Source organism: Podarcis bocagei (genome assembly GCF_964188305.1).
Source record: "Podarcis bocagei genome assembly, chromosome: 11".
Lineage (NCBI taxonomy): Eukaryota > Metazoa > Chordata > Lepidosauria > Squamata > Lacertidae > Podarcis > Podarcis bocagei.
Window position 1 is genome coordinate 1,628,193 of NC_138136.1, and position 26,774 is coordinate 1,654,966.

The window sequence follows — 26,774 nt, forward strand, 5'->3', positions numbered from 1 at the left end:
GCGCCGAAGGGAGAAGCAGGGCTTCCTGGAGCCCCTCCGCCGAGCCCGGAGGAGGAAGCCGGAGCCCGAGAGCCCTCCCGGGACGGGGCCTGGTCCGGGGGCCGCGCCAAGGGGCGCCCCTCCTTCTGCACACGGCACACGACCGACGCGGCCGCTTCCCGCCGAGTCGCGCGCAGCCCGAGCCCGCCCGACTGCATAGTAAAGCCCCCGGCCGCCTGCTATTGGCCCTCTGTGACGCCGCGCAGAGAGGCTCTTTACATATCATGCCCCGCCCCGTCGCTCCCCCACCCAATGAAAACGTCCGCTTCCGCCGGCCCTCCCCGTGCGCATGGCCGCTCTTTCTCAGCCAACGGAAATGCTCTCTCGCCCCCGCCAATGACGCGCGTTCCCGACGTAGAGCCGCGGACACCAATGGGAAGCGGGCGCGCGCCGCCGGCTTGCTAAATCTTCGCAGCGCCCGCGCGCCTGGAGCGGCGGCAAAATGGCGACGCCCGCGAAGCGCCGAGCGAGGAGCCCTGAGGAGGAATCGGAAGGCGGGAGCCCGGGCAGCGGCCGCCTGCGCCGCTGGAGGCGAAGAACGACCCCGCTGGCCGCGCTGGCCCCGCCGGAGGCCGAGCCGCCCTTCGTGGAGGGCTCCATCCTCAAGATCTACATGGAGAACTTCCTGTGAGCGCGGCGCGCGCGGGGCGGGAGGATCGGGGCCTCGTGGGCGGGGCTTCCCCGCGGGGGGCGGGGCGAGGGGGCAGCCTCCCCCGGAGGACCCCCGTCCCGACCAGGCGGCAGCGGGAGACGCGGGGGCTTCCAGCGCCTGCCGCCCAAATGGCCCTCCGGGACCCCCCCCCCGCCTCCCGTCTCGGCTGCAGGGAGGGCGGGGAAGTCTCCTTCCGCGCCACTTGGTTCGTGAATCTTCGACTCGAGGCCCGACAGCACAACTTGGCATGTGGCGGCTTAGAAGAAACCCGCGGCGCTCCCCCCCCCCCCGAACTCAGCGGAGCGGCGCTCGGGACCTCCCTGCTGGGCCCCGGGGGGGGACCTGACCAGCCTCAGCAAAGGCCCGCTGCCCCTCCGGCTTGCGAGGAGACCCTCCCTGGGCCCCGGGGAGGCAACGGAAAGGTCTAAAGGTCCATCGAGGGAAAGGGAATATCCAGAGGGTCAATATTAGCTAGGCTTCTGGTCCCTCCTAGAACTCCACGTCTGTGAATATCTTTTTGCCTTCCATGTCCGATGCTGCTGTTTTCTGAAAGACCCTGGTTAACTGGCAAAATTACATTTTGTAATTCTGTTGTCTAGTCACAGGCTATGTTGAATTAATGCCACATTCCAATCTCTGTCAACCCAGAGTTCTTACATTAGTTTTGATTTCAAAATTCATCAGTGTATAGAATATGGGGTCTGCAGATATTTACTCCTAATATATTTATGGGGGGGGGGTTAAAACACGAAGGACTGTGATAGTTTTGAAAAAAAACACTGGCAAACTAAATATAATGGACTGGTGTTATAATAATCTGCATTTGATTATTCAGATTCCTTGATTTCCCGCTTTCTAAACATTAAATTATAATGGCATTGCCTTTCAGTACTTATGATTCCTGTGTGGTGCTTCCAGGACCCCATCTAAACATGATAGTTGGAGCTAATGGAACAGGTAAATCAAGTATCGTATGTGCCTTATGCCTGGGATTGGCTGGAAAACCTTCCTTCATAGGACGAGCAGACAAGGTGAGGATAACTCTTTGCAATCTTATAGAATGGTATTCTTATGGTAATATGTTTAAAGTGTGGTAACAGCTTAAAAGACTGTTTATTATGTTGGATGGAAAATAGAGGGCAGACTTCTGTAGAAAATGCATTGGGCTCTTTTCTCAATTTGACTTCCATATTTTGTGTGTGTGTTAAGATACCTTTCTTTTCTAAAGCTTTGATATACTCTGGTGATTTTTATGTACTGCAGCACCCTGGAGAATGAATATAAAATTGCTTACTAATTTTGTGTGCAGCATACAGCACATAGGGAGCTTCTGGTTGATATTTAGACGAAAGGTTTCTCCTGATTTACAGTGAGCTATTCCAAAAGACTGCAGTTAAGCCGAGAGATGATTCTAGCAATAGTGTAACTAAATAGGAACAACCATTAAGCCGACTACATGCCATAGTTTAGATAGAAGATAATACAAATACGCTCACATTTTTAAGGAAAGGTAGTTCACAGAGCCAGGAAGAATATGCAGGGCTATCCTTATAGGCCTATACCATCTTAGAATGTATTTGGCGGGTCACTTGTCTGAAAGATCTCTGTGGGAAAGGTACCCTGCTCTGGGAAAGGCAACATGATAGGGAGGAACTAGCCTGGAATGTATTCTGAGTTTAGAGGCCCATGAATGTCAATATCATATGCCCCTCCTGGATATTTTAATTGACTCTAAGACAGGGGTCCCCAAACTTTTTAAACAGACACTGTTGGGGCCAGACTATAATTTGAAAAAATATGAACAAATTCCTATGCACACTGCACATATTTTATTTGTAGTGCACAAAAAACAGGAAAACCAATACAATATTTAAAATGAAGAATGATTTTAATCAGCATAAACTTATAAGCATTTCAGTGGGAAGTATGGGTCTGCTTTTGCCTAATGAGATGGTCAATATTGCTAGTGCTCCTTCCTACAACCGAGCCTGCACATGGATCTCCCTCACCCCCATGGCCCAGTCTACATGCAGGCCTTCCATGCCCCCATCCCCACAACCCAGCCTATACACATGTCTGCCTTGACACACCCTCATCCCCACAACCCAGCTTATACACGTTTCCCTAATCCAGATCCCCACGACCCAGCCCGCACTCGTGTCTCCTTAAGCCCCATCCTCATGACCCAACTTGCCTGCGTGTCTCCCTAGCCCCCATCCACCCCCCCAGCTTGCACGCCTGTCCTCCAACCCCAAATCCCCACACTCCAGCCTGCCTGCGCGTCTCCCTACCCCCCGATCCTCATGGCGCGGCCTGCCCATGTGTCGCCCGTCCCCACGACTCCCAACTCACTGCTGGGGGGGGCAGCTGCAGGGCTGGGCCACCCCCCTCTGGAAGGCGCCGTTGACGAAGACGCTGTTCTTGCCCAGGCAGCGCAGGTAGAAGTGGGGCGCGTGGAAGGTGAGCTCGAGGTGGTGGCGCAAGAGGATGCTGGAGCGGCCCATGTTCATGTCCACAGCACCCTGCGACGAGTTGTACCTGATTGTCATTGTTGACTGGTGCATCATAAACTCCACATCGCGGCCCTGTAGGCGCGCCAGAGCTGACGGCATGGCCAGGGTGAGGCGGCGCTCTCTCTGGCCATGGGTGGCTCTCCTGCTCCTCGCCATCCCAGGACTCCTGCAGGGGGCTTTCCCCTCTCCCCTCCCTCTTCTGCTTGGCTGTGGTGGCTGGGCTGGGCTTCCCCTGAGGGGAGGAGTGAGCAGAAGAGGTGCTGCTGCTGCTGCTTAAAGAAACAGACACCCGCCCGCACGACCTGTTTGTCTGGCAGCAGTAGCAAGAGCGAGCAAGCCCGGTGTTTCCACCCACTTGAACTGGAACCATTTCCCCCCGCTTTTTTTTTTTTTTGCAAAAGGCAGCCTTGCGGTTCAATGCTGTGCCGCTGCTGTTGTTTCTGCTCGCTGGCAGGGGAGAAAAGGCTGTGGTCTTGCTGCCCCACCAGCCCACCTCTCCTGCTCCTACTGCAGGGCAGTGGGGATGTGGCTCTTCAGCAGCAGAGGCATAGCCTGGCTTTGCAGCACCGCCTGCCTGGGCACGAGGACTGAGCCGTGTGGCGGGGCAAGACGGCTTGCATGAGTCTCGGGGCACACAAGCAGCCAGCGGGGAGCACTGCCGGCGGGAGTCTTGCTTGCTGCTGCTGCTGCTGCCACCGTCATCTTGCCCCCCAGCGGCGCTTGGCATTTTCCAGCACGCTGATGGCTTCTCGACGTCACTAGTGACTGCTGCCTCCTCCTCCACCACCATCAACACCCTTCCCTTCTTTTTTCTTCCTTCCTTCCTCCTCTTTCCACGGGTGGCGGAGATGGGGAACACGCTCAGTCAGTCCCTGCACGGTGAGGCTTCTGCGGCTTCCGATTGTCTGCAGGAGCGGAAGCCACGGAAGCCTTGCTGCGCGCTGAGGTACATGCGGCGAGGCGTTTCTGTTGAAAAGAATGTGTTCGTGCGAACATTCTTTTCAAGGAAGTGCCGCGCTGTGCTGGGTTTACCTCAGTCAGTCCCCATGCGCTGAAGGGGCGTTTCGGCCGGTGGGCTGGATTTATGAGCCTGTAGGGCCACATCCAGCCTGTGGACCATAGTTTGGGGACCCCTGCTCTAAGACATGGGAAGACCTGTGGGTTAATTTGAAATGTATTGCCATCTTTCTATTTAATTCATGGTACCCAGAGATTTCCCTCAAGTTTCTTGTCTTCTTTTATGTCAGTTCTGCACCTAGTGAGATTACTCCTGCTACGGTTGCTTCAAAGCAGTTGCTGAGATCTGTGGATCTGAAGGGAAGCCCACCCTCTTGTGTCATCAGCTAGGATGGGTGGGGAGCCTGAGACTCACATGCCCCAGGCCCTTACCCCCTTTGTGGATCTTCATATAATGATTTCCCCCTCTGCATCTCTTTCGTAGCTCTATTTTTATAAGTCCTTTATCCATAATTCAAATTTATAGTAATTTTTTAAATGAATTATAAACTTTCCCCATTCTTTGTTAAAGTCAGTCTCTTCCTGGTTTCTAATTCTTCCTGCATGCCATCTTGGCATAGTTCATCAGTTTTATCTGCCACTCTTCCTTGGTCAGAGTTGTTCCATCTTTCCATCTCTGGGCTAACAGCATCCATACAGCCATGGTCGCGTACATGAATAATTTCGTTTGCTCCTTTGGGATCTCTGGTTGTTGTTTTTTAAATGATATTTATTAGGGGTTTGAAAGTTACAGAAAAAGAAAAAGAACAATAGAAAATTAAACAAAACAAAACAATACCTTACAATACATAAAAAAACACAAAAAACAAAAAACAATGCAATAACACAATGAAAAAAAAAGAACAAAAACATTTAAAAACACATCCAACCTTTCCATGTCTTTACCTTTCATATACTTGTTTCATTGACCTCCTCACACCTCCCTTCTTTGTATTCTAGTTCAATTAGCTATTTCAGCAAGTCCTTTCAATCTTTCTCAATTTTCGTTCTAAAACTTAACTTAAGACAGTCTAACCTTAAATTTTCCACTTTGGTCCATTAACAATCTGTTTTTACTTGTTCTTTATAACATTTCTGCTAAAGCCATCAAATCCTTTCCATCTTTCACTATTTTCTGTCATTTAATTGTCTTAATTTATTTTAACCTTATCTTACCATTAAAATCCTAAAACTTATATTTACTTAACTCCTTATAACATTTCTACTAAAGCCGTATACCGTATTTTGCGCCCCATAAGACGCTCCGGCCCATAAGACGCACCTAGTTTTTTGGGGGGGAAATAAAGGGAAAAAATTATTTCCCCCCCAGGCGCGGGGCTGGGGCAGCCCGAGCTTCCCCCGACCCCAGCCCGCAAACAGGCAGCTCTCTGCAAGCCGTGGGAGCCCAGCGGTGGTTCCCGCTGCTTGCGGAGAGATCCGCGAAGCCTGCACGCGCTGGGATCAGTGCGGGCAGGCTTCGGGATGCCTGCAACTCTCCCCAAGCAGCGGGACCGTTCCCGCTGCTTGCGGAGAGATCCGCGAAGCCTGCAGGCGCTGGGATCAGCGCGGGCAGGCTTCGGGATGCCTGCAACTCTCCCCAAGCAGCGGGAACGTTCCCGCTGCTTGCGGAGAGATCCGCGAAGCCTGCAGGCGCTGGGATCAGCGCGAGCAGGCTTCGGGATGCCTGCAACTCTCCCCAAGCAGCGGGAACGTTCCCGCTGCTTGCGGAGAGATCCGCGAAGCCTGCAGGCGCTGGGATCAGCGCGCGCAGGCTTCGGGATGCCGGCAACTCTCCCCAAGCAGCGGGAATGTTCCCGCTGCTTGCGGAGAGATCCGCGAAGCCTGCAGGCGCTGGGATCAGCGCGCGCAGGCTTCGGGATGCCGGTAACTCTCCCCAAGCAGCGGGAACGTTCCCGCTGCTTGCGGAGAGATCCGCGAAGCCTGCAGGCGCTGGGATCAGCGCGCGCAGGCTTCGGGATGCCGGCAACTCTCCCCAAGCAGCGGGAATGTTCCCGCTGCTTGCGGAGAGATCCGCGAAGCCTGCAGGCGCTGGGATCAGCGCGCGCAGGCTTCGGGATGCCGGCAACTCTCCCCAAGCAGCGGGAATGTTCCCGCTGCTTGCGGAGAGATCCGCGAAGCCTGCAGGCGCTGGGATCAGCGCGCGCAGGCTTCGGGATGCCGGCAACTCTCCCCAAGCAGCGGGAGCATTCCCGCTGCTTGGGGAGAGGTCCGCGAAGCCTGGAGAGCGAGAGGGGTCGGTGCGCACCCACCGCTCTCGCTCTCCAGGCTTCAGCGAAAGCCTGCATTCGCCCCATAAGACGCACCCACATTTCCCCTTCATTTTTGGAGGGGGAAAAGTGCGTCTTATAGGGCGAAAAATACGGTAATTTCATTCCAACAATTTTTCTAACACTCATTAATTTAACAATATTTCTCTAAATAAATTTTTAAAACTTTTTTCCAATCTTCTTCCACCGTCTCTTCTCCCTGGACTCGGATTCTGTCAGTCCTTTCTATCAATTCCATATGGTCCATCAACCTGGTGATCTTCTATCTGAGGCTCTTAACTCTTTTCCATGTCCCTTCTGCAGGTCTTCTTCATATCTATATATGAGCTTCACTTTGTCTTCTGCTGATCTTGTTCTTAGTTTCCTTCCTTTGGCACTGAGGAGTAGGTCTCGGGGAAACTCCAACCTAACAATATCATTATTCCTTCTCGACAGGTCAGCCCATTCTCCATAGTCCGAACTAAAGTCCAAACGATATTTCAGAGCGTGTTTCAAAGTCCCTCCAAAGCTAAAGGCCCCCACAACTCCAATCTCCCCCTGACCCAAATCCAGATCCCAAACCTGCATAAGGGGATCTATCCAATTTTCCTTCTCCAATCCAAGCGGGACTCCATCCCGCCAAATCTGGCTTTCTCTGGATTCAATCATAAATGGCAACAGCTTATGTTCGTCAAATTGCCTCTGTAAGGCCAGGGCTCTATCCACTTGAATTACTTGAGCTTCAACAACAACTTTCTCCTTCTTCTTCTCCACAGCTTGCAATGTCAAAACAGATTCCTGAATCAAATCCTGAGTTATTTCTGTATAGGTATTCACTTTTAGTCCCAACTTAGTCATTTTTTTGTCCCATATTGTCAATTTTAATAATCATCACATCCGTCTTCTTATGAAGCTGTTCCAATAAAGCACTTGTCTTGCAAAATGCAATCACTAGGGCTTCTTCTGTCAACATTCTTGTCCAAGGTGAATCTCAGTTTCCCACGGTCTTTAATCTCTGCAGTTGTAAAATTCCCCAGATCCACTCCTGCAACAGTTTCAAAAACTCCCTCTAGAGGAGACAATTTCTATTTGTATCTGTCCTTTTAAGCAAAGATCCAGCAACAAAGTTAGATCAATTTTCAGTTACATTTGCTTCTTTTCAAGTGCAAAAGGAAACAATGGAAACTATATTTCTCTTATTTAGCTATCTGTCAGCATACGTTATTCACAGTCAATGATCGCTCTTACTGACAGCCCGTTCCCAGGTTCAAGGCGGTGGTAATTTATCTTCCTTCACTCTCTCTCCTGCAGGCTTAGGCAGTCTAAAATTTCCCCCCTCTTCTCCTGCTTCCAAGGGGGGTTTAGTAGTTTCAACCGATGGAGATTTAACCCTTTACAAAAGACTTTCCAGACTTTAGTTTGCAACGTCTTTGCTTTAGTCTATTTAGAAAAGGGGAAGGCGGACTTCCTGTTTGAAACCTTCCCGTTTCGATGCCAAATTACGATGTTTAAAAATCCAATTTTCCGTTCTACTCACGGGTAGTTGTTAAAAATCCAATTGTCCACAGGAAAAAGTCAGCGCTCTCCGGCAACAGCAATGCGGCTTCACTCCGTGAAAAAAGCAGTCGATTCAAAGCACTCACCCCACGTCGCTCCGGAACCCCGGAACCGGGTTTCCCCGCGAGTAGGGGAGGCACAAAAGGTGCCAGCCGAATCCCACGTCCACAGGCTTCTCCCGCCTGTGGTTTTTAATGGGTCTCCGCCTCGCCGTGGCGGTCCAGACCCTAGTTTCCACGGAGCAGATTCCTCCCGATCAGAGGAAATCCGCCATTGCCGGAGGCGCTAACCTGGGAGTGCGCTCCTTTGGGATCTCTGGACCTAAAATACCTAAAAGAAAAGCTTCTGGTTTCTTAGAAAAAGTTATTTTCAACATTTTCCCCAATTCATTATATATCATTTCCCAGAAATCTTTTATCATCTTACATGACCACCATATGTAATAAAACGTGCCCTTTTTCTATTTATATTTCCAACATGTTTTAGACTTTTGATTTATACATTTTAGCTAATTTATTAGGAGTTAAGTACCAACAATACATTATTTTCATATAATTTTCTTTCAGGCTGTAAATTTTAATTCTGTTGTCCTTAATCTTTCCCATGCTGCTAATTCAGTGATACAACCAAAATCCTTCACCCAGTGAATCATAACCGTTTTGACCTGTCCGTCTTTCGTTTGCCAGTCTAATAGAAGTTCATACATTTTAGAAATTAACTTACCGGTAGTTTTATTTTCTAACAGTTCCCTTTCGAACTGGGAGGTTTTGTTTAGAAAACCATTTTTTTTATCCATCTTAAACACTTCATTAAGTTGATATTGCAACCAATCGGGTACTAATTCTCTTATGTCTTCAAACCTCCTTAACTTTAATTCTTGATCTACTTCTGTTAATGATTCTTTATATGTTGGCCAGTCATTTCTCATATTTCTTTTTTTCCACCAATATTGCTTCAAGAGGAGAGAGCCATCATGGTGTTTTATGGTCTAATATTTTTTTATATTTATCCCATACTTCATACATCGGTTTCCTTATAACATGATTCAAAAAAGCTTTATGAACTTTAACCTTAAGTTAAGCGTGTCAACCAAATCTATTATTGCGTCGTTCAAGATCTAATATGCAGCTGTTTCCCAATGATATCCTTTCCTTTAACCAGCAAGGAGAAGACGCTTCAAAATATAATCTCATATATCCGGCAGGGAGAATTCGCCTCTTTCTTTAGCATCTATCAGTAATTAATATTTTATTCTTGGTTTCTTCCCCTGCCAGATAAATCTAGTAATATTTGTTTATTTTAATTTTAGGTTGGTCACTATGTGAAGCGGGGTACTAACAAAGCAGTTGTTGAAATTGAGGTGTGAGTAACAATCTTGTTTCTGTTTCTGTTTCTGTTTGGTCTAAATGTTTTAAATAAATTATCTTACTGGCTTTTTTGCAGGGAGAAGCTGCCACATACCAGATTTTTAACCAGCATTTCATGGCTGGTTTTTTAAAAAACACTTTCCCTTCTCTTTCTTAGGTTTAAGAAACCATCCAAACTTGTTATCACACGGGAAATGTCTGTATCAAACAACCAGTCTGCTTGGTTTATTAATAAGAAACCGTCCACTCTCAAAATGGTAGAAGATCAAATTGCAGCCTTAAATATCCAAGTAGGCAATCTGTGCCAATTTCTTCCACAGGTATGTAGTAATTTTTATGAGAGTGTATTGTTCTCTCTTCATTTTAAATTCTAAAGGATCGTATGCTAAGGGAAGAGCAAAATTATTGTGGTAAAGTAAAATTAATGTCAGAGATGCAGAAAATACATATGGATTTGAACATTGCTTTTGTTTGATGCAGTGGGAGAAATTATGAAAAAAATCTAGTTCTTTATGATCATGTACAACTCATCAGAATTGTTTCAGACATTTAAATAAATGATTTTGCTTTATTTGTCTACTTCCTTGAAGTGATAGTGCCCTAAAATCAGCACCTGTGCCTTCAAGAATTATTCTTTGAAATTCCGCAGGACAAAAATTGTGGGTATAATCTTGTGCTCTGTAAGGGTGGGAAATACACAGAGGTGTATTGCAGTCTTCCCTCTGAACAACATGCCTCTGTTGCTCTTCTGAACTTTATGAGACCTGAGAAGGCCATTCACTGGCAGTTGAAGCTGTCTTTGCCTCTTGCATACAGAATTCTGTTACTAGCTTTTCTCCAAGTTCTTGTGCACACATTCAGCCCAGAAGTAGTGGTGGGTGGAGAGTTGGCAACAGGTTGCTGCTGGTTAGATGCTAAAGGATTTTCTCTGTTACCAAAATCCCCTGTCTGAGTGACAAATGTGCTCACACCAGGGGAGGATGGTGGTGGAGGAAGGTGCTTGTAATTAAGAAGCTTTAGTAATAGTACAATTGATACAGTGGTACCTCTGGTTACGTACTTAATTCATTCCGGAGGTCCATTCTTAACCTAAAACTGTTCTTAGCCTGAAGTACCAGTTTAGCTAATGGGGCCTCCTGCTGCTGCCGCGCCGCCGGAGCCCAATTTCTGTTCTCATCCTGAAGCAAAGTTCTTAACCCAAGGTACTATTTCTGGGTTAGTGGAGTCTGTAACCTGACGCGTATGTAACCTGAGGTACCACTGTATTTTACATTGGTCTGAAAAGTACCTTTTGCTACAAAGTGTACATTATTACACAAAGCACCATAGGCATTTAAATTCTTGCTTTGCAGGACAAAGTTGGAGAATTTGCAAAATTATCCAAGGTTGAACTACTTGAAGCCACAGAGAAATCGGTTGGTCCTCCAGAAATGTACAAATATCACTGTGATCTGAAAAACTTTAGACAGCGAGAGCGAGAACTAGAGGTACTTGGCTGATATTTATGAGAAAGTTTTTCTCACTCTTTTTTACTTTTAAAATAAATTCACAACAGTTTTACTGTTCTAAGAGGAGAATGTGATAGCAGAAGGCCCCTTCCTTAGGACCAGAGGTTAGGGGTGCTGTTTTCTGATTTTAGTCAGAGCAAAGGTGCTATTTTTGAATCGGCAGCCCAGTCCATGCTAAACATGGAGATGCAGATACTGTCTTGCCCATCCTGCTTTTTCATTCCTTGCTCCTACAATTTATAATTTGCTTACCAAGGTTCTTATTTCTCATCTCTCTTTCTCTTGAATTTCATATGTCCTGCTTTCCTATCTCTTCTTAGAAGAACAGGCTGGAGCTTCAGTTTTAGAAACTGACTAAATAGGAATTATACTTACTTTTGCAACTGGCTGTGTTGATATTTCAATAAATTTGTTTGGGTTTCTGTGTCCCCTTTATCTAATCAGTGTGGCAGAAATCCATGGTAACTGCAAGAGACAGTTTGAGCAGAAGTCTGAGCAGCAGCCAGCACAGCTGGGAGCAGGGAGAGGCATTTGGGATTTTTACATCTGTTTGTTGGTTTATTTTATAAAAGTTATATACTGCTTGATGGGGGGGACCCCTCACAAAGTGGTTTACACAAAGATAATAAGACAGAGAAAAAATCACAAGCATACTTTAAAACATACAAAAGTTAAAATACAAAAACATATTCAAATTACCTCAAATTTCTAGGCATCTGGGTAGGCTTGTCTAAACAAGAATGTCTTTAGCAGGTGCCAAAAAGAGTCCAGTGAAGGATCCTTCTTGATCTCAGTAGGCAGGGAGTTCCAAAGTGCAGGTGCTGCCACATTACCAATGTGGAATGGCTACTGGGTGTTATGTAGCACCTGTAGTAGTGCTAGTTCTGCCAATTGAAGAGGTCAAGTGGGCACATGTGGGGTAAGGTAATCTCATAGGTAAACTGTTCCCCTAATATAGTAGAGGCAAACCTTCCTATTTGGCTTGCCAGATTATTTTGGCCAACCGTTCCCAACTTGCCCAACACCTGAGCTCATAGATGATGTCAGGTGTGTGGCAGGTAAAGTTGCAGCTAGGCCAAAAGGGTCTATGCATGGACCATTGGTGCTTGCAAAGCCTTATGCATGGCATTTTGCAGCCATCAACAGCCAGCCAGTCATCAGAGCTTGCACATTGCTTGGCACCAGGCTTTGGAAATGCCAGCCCCCAAATGTCCACCCTTGGGGCTTGCACAGTGCTGTGCTTTTGCCTGTGCAGGTCACCTGCTATAACTGTCATGTGAGGAGATTGACAAGGCGGCAGTCCCACCCACTTGTCAAACGTGGCCCACAGCAGGTGGGGGAGATAAGGATCTGACTCACTGCCTTTCTGGAAGAACTTCCTTTTTGATTTTTAACATATTTTCTTGTTTCTCTGAATTAGTGACTTTTATTCCTGTAATTATTTATCACCTACAAAACGTCTGAAATGTTAGGAGAACTGTAGAGATTAAAAGGTGAGACAGTCCCTGTTACAATCCAATAAACTTAGCAGTAAAGAAAACAGAACACAGAGGGAGGAAAGCACTGGATCAGCTGCTCTTCCTGGCCCCATCTGTTAGCTAGATCTGTTAGCTCTTGCTCTGTTCTTCCTGCCAGACAGACAGTACAGCCTCCTTATGGCCTCTGGCATCCTGGCTGGTGGCAGAGGTATATTACAGCCCAGTCCTATGCATGTCTACTCAGAAGTATGTCCCATGGAGTTCATTGGAACTTCCTCCCATGTAAATGGGTATGGATTTCAGCTTTACTGGCAGGCAGAGCAATCCTATACTCCAATGTGGGGAGGATGAGGTAATTTACACCCCCACTAAACCAACAACTGCCTTTTTTTAAAAAAAGGTTTTTTTAATTAAAAATTTTCTTGGGTAACATAAGTACATAAAGTGTCTCTGCTTTCAGTTCAGTCCTTTCTACAGATCAGTTATATTCAGCATGAGACAGTAATGGTTTAGACAATATAAGGTTGGGGGAGATGGGGGGAAGAAAAGGGGGGGTAGTAAACTTCCATTCTTTTACATAGTGTATGTGCCAGGTTTTTGTGTCAGCATCATGTGGGTAGGTTTTCTTTCTATTCATTTCTTGGTTGTCATTGGCAGTGGGGGGGGGGGCAGGGCCTGGTTGGTTGCCTTCAGCTGACTGCAGTGAGTTTTGTTTGCATGTTTCAGGGGGAGGAGTTGTTGGGTCAAATTAGCCATGTTGATTCGAATGCTGTCAGTGGGTTCTTGTTGTCTTGTTGGGCTGTGTATGTAATAAAGGGGAGCCATACCGAGGGGAAGGCATTCTCTTTTGCTTATCCCCACTCTAGTTTGAATTTGTTGGTTAGCTTTTCTAGTAGGGCTGTTTCCCTTACAGTTTGGTACCAGTGGTCCAGGTTCACTCCTGACAGGTCCCTCCAGTGCTATGGTGCTCCTGGCTGCTGAGAGTAGGTGGCTTATGAGTTCTTTGTGGTGTGAGAGTGCATTATTGTCTTTGAAAATATTCAATAGGTTCAGTTCTGGGGTGGCTTCTAGTAGCTGTTAAGTCCCCCCAAAATATGCAAAGTAACTTATGTTCAAAAGGGTTGGGTTTGGGGGCAATCCCACCACATGTGGAGGTATGTGCCTGTAGAGTTGCAACCTCTCCAGCACTTTGGTGAGGTTCCTGGGTGTATAAGTTCCTGGGTGTATCTTTTGTAGTCTTAGGTACTATCTATAGATAAGCTTCAATGTGAGTTTCTTTCTTTTAGCTGAGATGGATTTAAAGGGAGGTTTAGACCAGTTTGGTCCATTGGGTTGGGTTTTTTTTTAACCCTATGTTGTGCTCCCATTGCTTTTTGATTGAGATGATGTGTGTGAGATTCTGGAGTAGTATTTTGTATATTGTGGATACCCTCCTCTTGCCATGTCCCTTTACTGTAAGGAGGTTTTTGAAGGTGGTCAAGGGCCTTGTAGTTGCTGCTTTTACTGCTGGGTTATTTAAGAAGGACCAACAATGGCCGTATCCTCTGTTTTCAGCCTGGGAGGGTAGGGGAAAACAAAGCTTGAAAAATCCCCAAATGGTTTTAAAATGGCAGATACAGCCACTTAATAGAAACACTGTTAACGTCTACCATTCATGGCCAGTGTGCTAATGTTGCACACTGATGTCAGCTAGAAGGAGGAGACAATGCACTCAGGCTGACAGACACCCCAGTTATGCCCTACTATCCCCAGCACCAAAGCTGCCAGATATGATTATCCCATAGCACCATCCAGTGTGAGATCCTCAATGACAAATTTATGGAGACACCAGGCATCACTGCATGTTGTTTAGTTTTTCTACCTCCCAAGTGCTCACATGAATTGCTTTTAAGTAGAACAGCTGCCAGCTACAAATGGATTGGTTCTTCCATGAGCCAGCATGTCTTTTTGGATGCCCTGGCAACCCAAGGGATCTTTCTTTTAGCCTACCCCCTGCCTAATATGTTGCCTGGTAGGCTTCTCAGCAGCACCTCTTGCCTCCCTTCCTACCCTCTGCTAACTGAGTGCTTCGTACATCCAGGAAGCAGCATTGATGAACTTGAGATACCTGCCCCATCCCCATTCCCAATCTGAGTGATCAGGCAGTGGTGGGGCCCCCAACCTTCCTTTCTCACCACTGGGTCTCTTTCTGAGGCCAGCTGAAGCCAAGTCAGGCTAGGGTTCCCTTCTAATTTGCCTTCTAATATGCCTCAGCTCAAAATCAAAAGTCTCATTTGTGCAGCATCTGGGATGGAATGGATCTTGAAAGTGAAAGACACTTGCAGGGCTGCTGCTGGCATGGCGGGTACAATTCCAGTGGCATCTCGGAAGTTCCAGGGGCATCTTTGGCTTTCACTGTATCCTACAGCTTCTCATCTGCAGATTTCAAGTACAGTACAGTGGTGCCTCGCAAAACGAAAAGAATTCGTTCCACGAGTCTTTTCGTCTTGCGATGTTTTTCGTCTTGCGAAGCACGGTCCGTTGCAACTGCGCCTCTTCAAGCAGCTTTAAAAAAAAAGCGCAAGACGTTTCCGTCTTGCGAAGCAAGCCCATAGGGAAATTCGTCTAGCGAAGCAACGCAAAAACGGAAAACCCTTTCGTCTAGCGGGTTTTTCGTCTTGCGAGGCATTCGTCTTGCGGGGCACCACTGTATAGGATTGCTCACTGAGGTTGTTAGATATACTGTATTTTGCTGGTGAAATAGTCGTATTGTGTAACTGAAATGTTGTTTTAGTTTTACTGTTTGATTAGTCATTCATGAGTTTAGTGTAGTTCAAACTCCTTTATTTAGTGATTGAATTATTGTGTGTATATAGATTATGATATTTTTGTATTTATTGGTATGTACCTTTGGTTAGCCACTTTGCCTAGCTTTAGAAAAGAAAATTGGGGTACAAATATTTAAATGAAATTTATATACTTAGTGTTACATTGACTTGATTGTTAACGAGGTTCAGGCTAACCAGGGTTCATGCTTTAACAATTTGCTGACTTCTGATTCTCTGGTTTCAAGTCCTTCTCAAGTGGGAACATGGCTCACCTTCATTGTGCTGACAGAAATGTTAAAGTCCCAGTTGTTTTGTCTACACTGTTCATTTATCTACTGGTTCTTATAGCTGAATTATGAACCACGTTTGATTCCATATTAGGAAAAGGAAATGCATAGTTTAAATATTCAGCAACAGCAGCAGATATCACTGGAACAGATTCATAGTTAAATGCTGTGGAATACCTCTTTGCTACCCTGCTATCTCCCATTTGCAAGGATTGAGAGGACCTAATGCAAAGCATATAACATTTCATTGTTTCTTGATAGATTAGATTACTATTGATACCAAACCTTCATTTTGTATATGGGCTTCTGACTTGCACTCTCACAAGTAAGATCCATTTTCCATTAGAGAAGTGAGGTGCTAATTTGATAGAAATACTAATTCTTGTGTATTTGAGTTTCAAATAGGGCACGTCACAATTACAATTTAATTGAACAAACTAAATAACTTGAAATACATATTCTGACAGAATTCATGTAAAGAGAAACATAGCAACCTAGAGAAAATGAAGCAAACAAATGAAAGGTATAAACAAGATGTGGAGCGATACCATGAACATAAACGCCATCTGGATTTAATTGCAATGCTTGAGAGAAAAAGGCCCTGGGTGGTAAGTTCTTTTTTCTTTTCTTTTAGACTTTTGGGGGAAAACAAAAACAAATGTAATGTAGCAAGTGTACTTGAATGAATTGTAGAAGTGGATAGAAAAAGAAGAGGAAAACAAATAAATCACAATTATTATAAAGATGACAAGATGAATTGCATTTTACATTATTTCTTTATTACTGTTATTAATATTTTTGCCATTCAAGATACAGATCTTTCCAAGGCAGCTTACAAGTAACATCAGTAACATATTAAGGAATTTTTAAACAGCAATAGAACAACAAAAAACCCAGTCAGATTTGCAAAGGCCATAGAATGTATATATTCTTTAAATTTATATACCGTATTTTTCGCCCCATAGGACGCACCGGCCCATAGGACGCATCAAGTTTTTTGGGGGGGAAATAAAGGAAAAAAATTTTATTTCCCCCCCAGGTGCTTGTGGGGCCGCCAGCGGGGAGAAGCGCTCTTCTCCCCGCCGCCCGCCTTGAGATCAGGTCTGGGGACAGCGGGGAGACGCGCTGCGCCTCCCAGCTGTCCCCGGAGCTTGCGGGGCAGGCAGCGGGGAGAAGCGCTCTTCTCCACGCCGCCCGCCTTGAGATCAGGTCCGGAGACAGCGGGAAGACGCGCTGCGCCTCCCAGCTGTTCCCGGAGCTTGCGGGGCAGGCAGCGGGGAGAAGCGCTCTTCTCCCCGCCGCCCGCCTTGAGATCAGGTCTGGGGACAGCGGGGAGACGCGCTGCGCCTCCCAGCTGTCCCCGGAGCTTGCGGGGCAGGCAGCGGGGAGAAGCGCTCTTCTCCCCGTCGCCCGCCTTCAGATCAGGTCCGGGGACAGCGGGGAGACGTGCTGCGCCTCCCCGCTGTCCCTGGAGCTTGCGGGGCTGGCGGTGGGGTCTCCCCGCCGTCAGCCTCCAAACCACTTCGGGAGACAGCGGGATGGCGGTGTTCCGCCTCCCTCTGTCCCCCGACCTTGTGGGGCTGGCGCTGGGGCTCTCCTGAAGCCTGGAGGGCGAGAGGGGTCGGTGCGCACCGACCCCTCTCGCTCTCCAGGCTTCAGCAAAAGCCTGCATTCGCCCCATAGGACGCACACACATTTCCCCTTCATTTTTGGAGGGGGAAAAGTGCGTCCTATAGGGCGAAAAATACGGTAAAAACCTCTTTAAGGATTTGTCTTCAAAAGTCTAGCTGCTTTCCCTAGGAGAGCATTCGGGGCTATTTGTATGCTGTAATTCTGTAGGAGTGCAGAAAAGGCTAAGAAGGCACTATTGGATGCGGAATTGATATTTCTGAAAATCTCCCATCTTTCCCCCCACCCACACGCTTATTAAAGAATGCTTGTAGCCACTGGGCTAGTTTGTAGCCATTGGGTTGAAAACTAGTGGACAGTGGCCTAGATCAGTGAGGGAGGACCTGGGGTCCTCCTCCACATGTTACAGATTCCTGTTTCCATGACTGAAGTCTTCCAAAGTGAGAATCCAAAGATCAACTGAGTAGCTACAGGATATTTAAATTGACGGTTCAGGACTTATCTCAAGGACAGCCTCTCCCCACATGAGCGACCTGGACCGTGCGACCAACATCTGAGGCCCTTTTTCATGTGCCCCCTCCATGTGTGTGGTCCAGAGGGTGGCAAGACAAGAATGGGCCTTTTCTGCAGTGTTTGTGGACTGCTCTTCCCAGGGAGGTGCCTTCATCATACATCTTTATCTGCCAGGTGGAAATGTTCCTTTTCAACCAGGCCTTGGGCTGATTAACATTCTAGGTTCTTTTAAATGAGCTTATGGGAGGAGAGGTTATGGGTTTGTTCTTGCTTTTTGTGTTCTTATTTTGTATTTTTATGCTGTGAACTGCCCTGAGTTCTTCAGACAAAGGCGGCATACAACCCCACCTCCTGTAGAAGAGGTGAAATAGTCACCATGAGTGGTAGAGGCAGCATAAGTCCACTTCAGTAGCTTGGAGCACACCAGACTGTGTATCCAGCACATCTGAGCACAACCCAGAGGTGCTCTTGCTGCATAGTCTTTTGTTGCCCCAGGAGGTCTTAAATCTACAGACATGTCTGGACATAGCAATCCTGACAAAGACACAATTATTTCTCTTATTGTAGCCGCCAGTAGTTAGTCTAGCTGTGAGCCATGCTAGTGCCATACTAGGACATTATGGCGATATGTTTTTATAGCATTCTCCACACCACAGTCTATCCTCAATTAGAATAAAAGAACAAAATAGAAATTTAAAAGTTAGACTAAGTATAAGGAACCTGTTGCTCTCTGGATGATAGACATCAGCTCCCATCAGCCACAGCCCATATTGCTAGTGGTCAGGGAAAGTGGGAGTTGTAATTCTGCAACAAGTGGAGGGCCACAGGCTCCCGTTCCATGAGATAGACCTGCCCTCCTTAAGCATAGATGGACAGATGTCAAAGTAATTGCCTGGAACTATTCACCAACTCCAGTTCATCTAACAGGGACATGTTTGCATTTCCTGACAGGTTAAATGGTGAACAAAGCAGAAACTTCAGACGACTTGTTTGGGCTATCGAGCACAGAGATGTAATGTCCTCACAGACAACATCAGGGCCTGTTCATTCAGACTGCTGCCTCCTCCATTTTGCATGTTATATAATTTGTCTTAGTGGTTTATAATTGTAAGCCACATTCGGTGCCTTGGCAGAAAGGTGGTATATAAATGCATTGAATAAACAATGTAAATTAATAAATCTGTTTGCTTGCATTCCTTCCTAGGTATATGAAGATGTCCGCAAGCAATATGAACAGGTGAAACAAAACAGAGATCGTCAAAAGGAGGAATTAAATGCACTAAGAAAATCACAATCTCCCATGACACATCAGATCCAAGAGGCTGAGAAACAGTGTGCAAGTCTGAATAACAAAATCCAAGAGAAAGTATGTATTTAAGAGTTCCTTTGTAAGTCTCATTGACATACAAGTAGTTTAGACATGTAGCTGAAGGTACCCTATGCAATGTAAAACGAAAACACTTTTAATGAGCAAAGAATTAGAAAGGAGTCAGTGGAGTAGAATCAGAACAGAAAGTTCTACATAGTCTAGCTTCCTGACACCATCTAAATCACAGTATGCCTCACAAAGAAGGTAGTGCAATGTCTAAGGACATCCTAACTTGCTATTTCACCTGGGGATAACTTGCAGTCCAAAATTAGGTATTCGGAGCTTGGGCTCTGTCAGGGCCTGGCTGGGGTTCTGGCTTGTTTTATTGGAATTCATTGAATTTTTCCAATTCAGAGTCCATGAAGTCAGTGCCTTAAGCTGGAGAACCTGAAATGCAGCAAAGAGAGAAATAATGTCTCTCTTGATCTATCAAAGGCAAAGGCCATACTCCTAGTATTTACGCTGAGATTGGCCAGCCCAGAGACTTCATATTACCTGCCAATAGCAGGGCCTGATTTTGTATACTCCTATTCCCTTCAGCACCTGAAGTAGATGAACATGTAGAGAGCCCAGGACCAACCACTGAAGTAGGTCTCATCTTCAGACTGAGGTTCTTGGTTCAAGCTGCAGAGCTCATAATGAGTGTGGCCAAACATCATTCCCCTATCCATCCACCCATAGGGAGTGGTTTGAGTTTCATTGATCTGTAGCCAGCCTTCGGGGCCTTGCTGTGGAAGTTTGTGATGCCCCACAGGAAGAAACTTACATGTGAAGTGAGCTACAACCGAGACATCAGGATACAAATGGCAAAATTTATACATGTATCCAGCTTTATATCGAATCTCAAAAAGTTGATTCCATAAAGCTGCAGTTATCTAAACTGCCAACTATATACTTGTTAACGGTAATGTGTTCAGCCTTTAATTAAGAGGCAATGATTGTTCTCCAGAAATAGTTGTTACAATATGCAGTTTAATCCATGGTGTAGTAGAAAAGTCGCCTGTCCGTACTGCCTTAGATTCTTTTATTACAGTTACAGCTGATTTCTAACTTTTAAAATGCTTTTGGTATATAGGCTGCAGCTATCAGAGAAACATCTCAGAAATGTAAACAGCATCAAGATGTTTTGGAGTCAAAAGACAAAGAAGTAAGTTTTGTATTGTATTATATTTTGCATTTAACTCTCTCTAAAACTTTAGGGACGCAGGTGGCGCTGTGGGTTAAACCACAGAGCCTAGGGCTTGCCGATCAGAAGGTCGGTGGTTCGAATCCCCGCAACGGGGTGAGCTCCCGTTGCTCAGTCCCTGCTCCTGCCAACCTAGCAGTTCAAAAGCACGTCAAAGTGCAAGTAGATAAATAGGTACTGCTCCGGCGGGAAGGTAAACGGCGTTTCCGTGTGCTGCTCTGGTTCGCCAGAAGTGGCTTAGTCATGCTGGCCACATGACCTGGAAGTTGTACGCCGGCTCCCTCGGCCAATAAAGCGAGATGAGCGCCGCAACCCCAGAGTCGGTAACGACTGGACCTAATGGTCAGGGGTCCCTTTACCTTAAAACTTTAGTAATTTGAACCCATTGTGTTTCTCCCATGTTATGCTGATTTTATAACATGTTTAATTTTCTGACAGAGGCATTCATTTTATTCCAAAAGCGTAAATGCCAATATTGAGGATTCTGTAATAGTGACCCCTGCCTTTCTTACTTGCTAGATTCTAGCATATTTCCAGGTAAATAGTTGCAGTCATTAGCGTCATTTGCTTCTATAGCACTTTAGATATAAAAGGTAAAAAATTGTAAAAATTGTAAAAAATTATGTAGACCAGCAAATAGGCACCCCAGAATTGGAAAGTGCAGGTAACCTATGATCAGCAATGCAAGCCAATTGGATTTTGTATGATCCTGTTTTGCTTCTAAGCTAATAGGCCAGGGGTCACCCAAGTTTGGTACTACAGAGAATGATAATGGCTGGTGGGTTTTGGATTTTTTTAGATAATAAATAACTTCCATTTTATCTTAGCTAGAATATTCTTACTTTTGTAAAAACTTCTTTTTGTTATTGGCATGCTTGAGAAATGCTTGTGTGTGTTTTTTAGATTGAGAGAATTATGCAGGCAATGAGGATGAAGGAGGAGGTAGAAATGGACCGACAGAAGAGAATACAAAACACTCGTAAGATGATAGAAGACTGGAATAATGAGCTAAGAAATACAGACAGTCCTGGGAATATTCAACCTCAGATGGATTCAATTAATGCTGAGCTTAACCATTTGCAGGAAGAGAAACTAAATATTGATGGTGAATTAAATCATCTGACAGGAGAAAAGGAGAGCTTGCTAAAGGACAAAGATGGTAAATGGGCTTAACTGTATGCTTGCTGTTAGTACTGCAGTAAGCCCACAACTTACATGGGGGTTACGTTCTGGGGATTGCGCCTGAAGCCAAAATCATGCATAGTCAAAATACATTGGGTTCGGTGGCAGGTGGGATTGCTAACATCTTTTTCCCCCAGATGCCCATCCCTTTTTATTTACTTAATTATTTTTGCCAAGTGGTAAAGCTGAATTTCACAATAGGAAATTGGCTTTGATAACTGACAACCAACCCAAATCCCCAGCCCTGAAGATATCAATTCCCGTTGCCTTTCTTTGTTAACATGACAGAGAAGGGGTTGGAAGCAAATGTTCTCAGTAGGCTCTTTGCATCCTAGCCTTAGTTAGGTGTGTTCAAACATACCCCCTCCCAGGACTCCCCACCCCCCAGGCAACTCCTAAAGCTGTATGTTGATGCTGATCCTGAAATTCTTCCAGTTTTGGTGAATGGTTTGCCAGGTGTCTGGAGCCGGCTTAGAAGCTCCACTGTACATGTGGACCTCCTGTATAATGCTCTGAATCCTGGCCCAAATTTCCAGCGAGGATTTATTCTAGTATGGCAGGGAATTCAGCAGCTGAATTCAGACTGGATGCTTTAACAAAATTCCACATAGCTTTCTCCATGGGCTGCTTGCATAGAGCGGAAAGTATATGCTAGGAATTCAGCTTTGCATTGTGATTTCTGCTCGCCCTCCAGAACGATCTCTCCTCTCCTCCTCCTGCATGCTGTTCTGTGGGGTTGCAAGTGGGAGCGGGGAAAGCCTGATTGTGCTAGTGGAAGTTCTTGCATGGGCTTCTGCTAGCAGAAGGAGTTAGCTGGATATGCGTCAAGGGTCTAGCTATGGGTATTTTGTGCAAGACAGCTCTTCCCTCTATAGTGGCTGTAGTTGTGATCATGAAGCCCTGTGAACATGGCTCCTAAAGCTGTCTCAAAATTACAGGAGTAATGAATGGCATTGTGCAGTTTGAGAATATGATGAAGATGAAGGAAGAGAAGCTCAAAAGGAGATTTCAAGACACACACATTGCTCTTACGTGGCTAAGAGAAAACAGAAACCTGTTCAAAAGAGAAGTCTGTGATCCCATGATGCTTGCAGTAAGCTGATTTGCCTGACTATTGTGTGACTTAGTCGTCACTAAAATGTAATACCACTACTGCTTATAAAACTATAATCCATTGTTTTAATGTGAATAGTCAAGCTTGGCATACAGGTACCTTTATGTATTGAATTAAGTCTGTGGTGTGAATCTTGCCTTCTGCGAAAGTACAGAATACAGCCGTACCTTGGCTCCTGAATGCCTTGGGAGTCGAATGTTCCAGCTCCCAAATGATTGAAAACCAGAAGTGAGTGTTCCAGTTTTCGAACGTTCTTTCGAAAGCTGAACGTCTGACGGGACTTCCGCTGCTTCCGATTCAATCTTTGGAACTTTGGAAATCGAACGGATTTCTGGAACGGATTCTGTTCAACTTGAGGCTTTGTATTTTGAAAAGTATGTATGTATGTTGTTCATACCGTGAACTAACAAAGACATATGACCAGCATATTAAAGTTAAAAGGTCCAGGGTGAGTCCCCACTCTTGCTGGGCTGCTCCAAGAAAGTCCCCCCGCCTCACCCTTTCCTAGTCTTGCCATCAGTGAGGTTTAAGAGCCTTCCAGAAAAGCAGTGCCTTGTAAGAGGATGGGAAAGTTATCATACAGCTTGTGGGGCCTTTAGCACCTTCATTTCTAAAGCTAATTCTAGATCAAATAACCAGATCTAATCACTTATTTTGAACGGGTTGTTTCAAACTGCTTCTGAGAATAACCTTTTTGACAAAGTGCAGTATTTTTATCATTTTCAGTTAGTTTCATTTTGAAGTTTCATGGTGGTTATTAGGTCAAACGACACCACTTCCAAACTTCGGCTGGCTCCCCCAGGGTGGGAAGTATGGGGGGCGGACTTACTGCATTTTCTCATTCTCTCCCCAGACCCATTGGTTGCAATGGAGAGAGGGAAATTAGTTGTACCAGCTTTAGGTTGGTAATGAGGAGGACCCCAGCAAATGAAAGCAGGCCTCCAGAACACTCATTTTGGAGAATAATGCTGGCTACCACCAGGGAAACAGCACCGCAGGGACATGCCCTTCTGTGTGGAGCCTTCCCCTGCAGATAGAGAGATACTTGACCTCAGTCCTAACCATCTGACCTGCCGGCAGATAGGAGGAGGAGGGCTCATTTATTTATACCTCACCTTTTTCTGAGATGGGTTACAGATAAAAAGAAGAACTATGAAAATGCGGGGGCGGGGGCGGGGAATGTTAATAGAATAGAAGCTATATACAGTGGTGCCTCGCAAGACGAAAAGAATCCGTTCTGTGATTCTCTTCGTCTAGCGGTTTTTTCGTCTTGCGAAGCAAGCCCATTGAAGGATTAGCGGATTAGCGCTGTTAGCGGCTTTTAGCGGCTTATCTGCTGATCGGATCAGCTGATAAGCGGCTTAGCGGCTTAGAAAAAGGGGGGGGGAGGGGAAAAAACCAGCAGGAACTCGCAAGACATTGTTGTCTTGTGAAGCAAGCCCATAGGAAATTCGGTTTGCGAAGCACCTCCAAAACGGAAAACTCTTTCGTCTAGTGAGTTTTCTGTCTTGCGAGGCATTCGTCTTGCGGGGCACCACTGTACATATGTGTAAGATTGTGGCTGGATCTAGACATGTCAAAGAAGTGTTTTACTTAAACGTACCGTAAACTCATACAGGGAAATCTGGTTGGGAAAGACGGGACTCCACAGCGCCCTCTGGTGTCACATTGTTATATTGCATATACAATACATATAAAACACTTTTTCTTTACCACTCTAGCTGAGTCCTAGGATTACTCTGTCCATCCATCACAAGCAAATTTACTTATTAAAAAGCATGCTGCTCAATAAATTTCATTTTAAGAGGTTTTCATAAAAACAATATAAATTCATCAGCAACATTCAGTAAAACTAAAAAAATTCCTTCCAGTAGCACCTTAAAGACCAACTAAGTTAGTTCTTAGTTGGTCTTTAAGGTGCTACTGGAAGGAATTTTTTTATTTTGACTATGGCAGACCAACACGGCTACCTGTCTGTAACTGTATTCAGTCAAACTGCCAATGTTTTATCAAGTCTGCATCACAAATAAAGCTTAGCATTGTACAAAACAAAGACAGTTTTTCAGAATCTAGGAAAACATTGGTGAACATGTTTTAAGAGGCTGACTTATTACAGTCTCCACTAGGGCTGGGCGATAACTGTTTTTCAGTATTGCAGTATAACATCATGATATGTCAATATATCACAACATCTGAAATAAGGAAGGGGCTATGCAGAGGTGAATAGGACAGTGTCCTGGCAACTGCTACTACTTAAGGGTTGGGCTTGGCTACCAAGTGGTGGCATTCAGGACAATCCAAAGTACAGTGATGCATCATAGTGAATACAAATAATCTGGGACTCCCAGACGGCAGGCAGGCCTGCTGGGCAGCAGAAGCAGAAGCAGCAGCCTGGCGGTGGCAGAATCAACAACTGGGGGGCGGGCAGAAGCAGTGGCAGCCTGGCAGCAGTGGCACAATAAGCAGCCTGCAAAGCCCTGCCATGACAGTGGGTGCTGGCGGCAGCCTGTGAGGCCTTGTGGTGACAGCAGTAGTGGTGGCCTGCAAGGCCTTGCAGCAGTGGCAAAAACGACGCCTGCCTGCAAAGCCTTGTCATGACGTTGGCAGTAGCGGTGGCCTGTGAGGCCTTCCCATGGTGTCAGGAGTCAGTGGCAGAAGCAGGGGTGACCTGTAAGGCCTCGCTGAGCAGGCTGCCACAACTTCTGCCACCACCACCTCCCACTACCGCCAGGGGGACTTCCAGGCCACCACTTCTTGCCACCATGGCGAGGCCTCACAAGCCCCACTGCTTTTGTTGCCACAAGGCCTCATAGGCCCCCACTTCCCGTTGCTGATGCAAGTCCTCGCAGGATGCCACTACTGCTGTCACCTCCTGTCATTGCTACAAGTCCCCACAGGCCTCTACCCTGAGGACTCGCAGGCCACTACTGCTTCTGCTGCCAAATCCTGACCTCGAAGGCCAGTGCCGTTACTGCTGCCACTTTCCATCGCCGCCACGAGCCCTTATGGGCTGCGGCCGCTACTGCCACCACCTCCCATCACTGCTGTTAGTTCTCGCAGGCCACCACCAATACTGCTGCTGCCTTCCATCGCTGCCATAAGTCCTTGCAGGCTGCTGCTGCTACTACCACCACTATGTATGACCACCAAGAGGTCTTGCAGGCTGTCACTGTGGCGTTGCTTGCAAGGCCTTGCAGGCTGCCATTGCTATGGCCGCCAACTTCTGTCGCCGCCACAAGGCCTCGCAGTCGCCACTGCTTGTTCCACCGCCACGAGGCCTTGCATGCTGCTACTGCTGCCACCCTCCTGTCACCACCATGAGGACTCACAGGCCACCACTGATTGTGCTGCCACTGCCAGGCCTTGCAGGTTGTCGCCGCTACTGCTGCAGTCCTGGCAAGTTGTTTCTGCCACTGCTGTTTCTGCCTCCTAGCAGAACTGCTGGCAGCCTGGCAGTCCCAAATTATTTGTATTCACTATGATTCATTGTCGTGGTTTGGATTGTCCTGGATGCCATCATTTGGTAGCCAAGCCCAAAATCAAAAGTCCTTTTGGGATGCATTTTGGCTTGCCTGCTGATGAAACAAACTGTATGGTGATTGATAATGTTGTCGTTTATCCATTTTAGACCTCTTAAGTAGTAGCAGTTGCCTGGACATTGTCTTGTTCGCCTCTGTATAGTTCCATCCTTATTTCAGACATTGTGGTAGTTGCAGTGTTGAGCTGGTGATTCTGTGAGGTTTAGCTGTTGATGACATTTCAACATTTAGCTGGTGAGTTACCGTGATACTGAAAACCAGATATTGCCTAGCCCTTACACACATTGTGATTTGTGATATATTGCCAGCTCAGATATTATGAAACAGTTATCACGATGTGAACTTCAGACCCGTTTTGGACAATATATTGATATATCGCCCAGCCCTGGTCTCCACCTCATGGATCGTGTGAGGAACGGTATTCTGGAGGTTGGGTTCTATCCACAAGAAGCCCTGCTTCTGCATTGTCAACAAGTGACAATCTACTGGTTGTGGAACCACCAGCCATGTCTCCTTGGAAGTTTTTAAGATCAGCCTGCTCTGTACTAGGGGAGGCAGTCTGCTAGGTGCCCTGGTGTCAAGTTGTTCAGGGCTTTCAATACCAACACCATCAACCTTGAAATTGGCTCTGCAGCTAATAGGCAGCCAGTGCAGATCTTTCCACACTGTTAAAATATATGCAAAGCTGGGTGTCCCACTAAGCACCCCGGCACCTGCATTTGCACCAATTACAGGAACAAGGCATAAGGTGGCCCACATGCAGTGTGTTAC

At 46.3% G+C, this 26,774-nt stretch overlaps 2 protein-coding genes across 7 annotated transcripts in view; one reads left to right on the forward strand and one right to left on the reverse strand.

Moving 5' to 3' along the window:
- Positions 1-466: 466 nt before the first annotated feature.
- The window catches only part of SMC5 (structural maintenance of chromosomes 5), a 73,203-nt gene continuing 46,895 nt past the window's right edge, over positions 467-26,774 (forward strand). For 4 of the 6 annotated variants that reach the window (XM_081213577.1, XM_081213578.1, XM_081213576.1 and 1 more), the window contains exons 1-10: positions 467-666; positions 1,581-1,722; positions 9,334-9,386; positions 9,549-9,711; positions 10,744-10,878; positions 15,939-16,079; positions 18,818-18,979; positions 20,058-20,129; positions 21,072-21,327; positions 22,289-22,443. In XM_081213577.1, the coding sequence (XP_081069703.1) occupies positions 482-666; positions 1,581-1,722; positions 9,334-9,386; positions 9,549-9,711; positions 10,744-10,878; positions 15,939-16,079; positions 18,818-18,979; positions 20,058-20,129; positions 21,072-21,327; positions 22,289-22,443 (1,464 nt within the window). In that variant the 5' untranslated portion in view covers positions 467-481. Of the gene's footprint in view, positions 667-783; positions 897-1,580; positions 1,723-9,333; positions 9,387-9,548; positions 9,712-10,743; positions 10,879-15,938; positions 16,080-18,817; positions 18,980-20,057; positions 20,130-21,071; positions 21,328-22,288; positions 22,444-26,774 lie in introns of those variants that run through there. The other 2 variants (XM_081213580.1, XM_081213581.1) reach the window with 2 other exon arrangements.
- On the reverse strand, positions 1,729-4,903 carry LOC308597759 (uncharacterized protein). Its single transcript, XM_081213848.1, has 2 exons — positions 2,967-4,903; positions 1,729-2,885 (listed from the first exon to the last, which is right to left on the reverse strand). The coding sequence occupies exon 1, from the start codon at positions 3,992-3,994 to the stop codon at positions 2,993-2,995; it is 1,002 nt and encodes a 333-aa protein (XP_081069974.1). The 5' UTR covers positions 3,995-4,903; the 3' UTR covers positions 1,729-2,885; positions 2,967-2,992.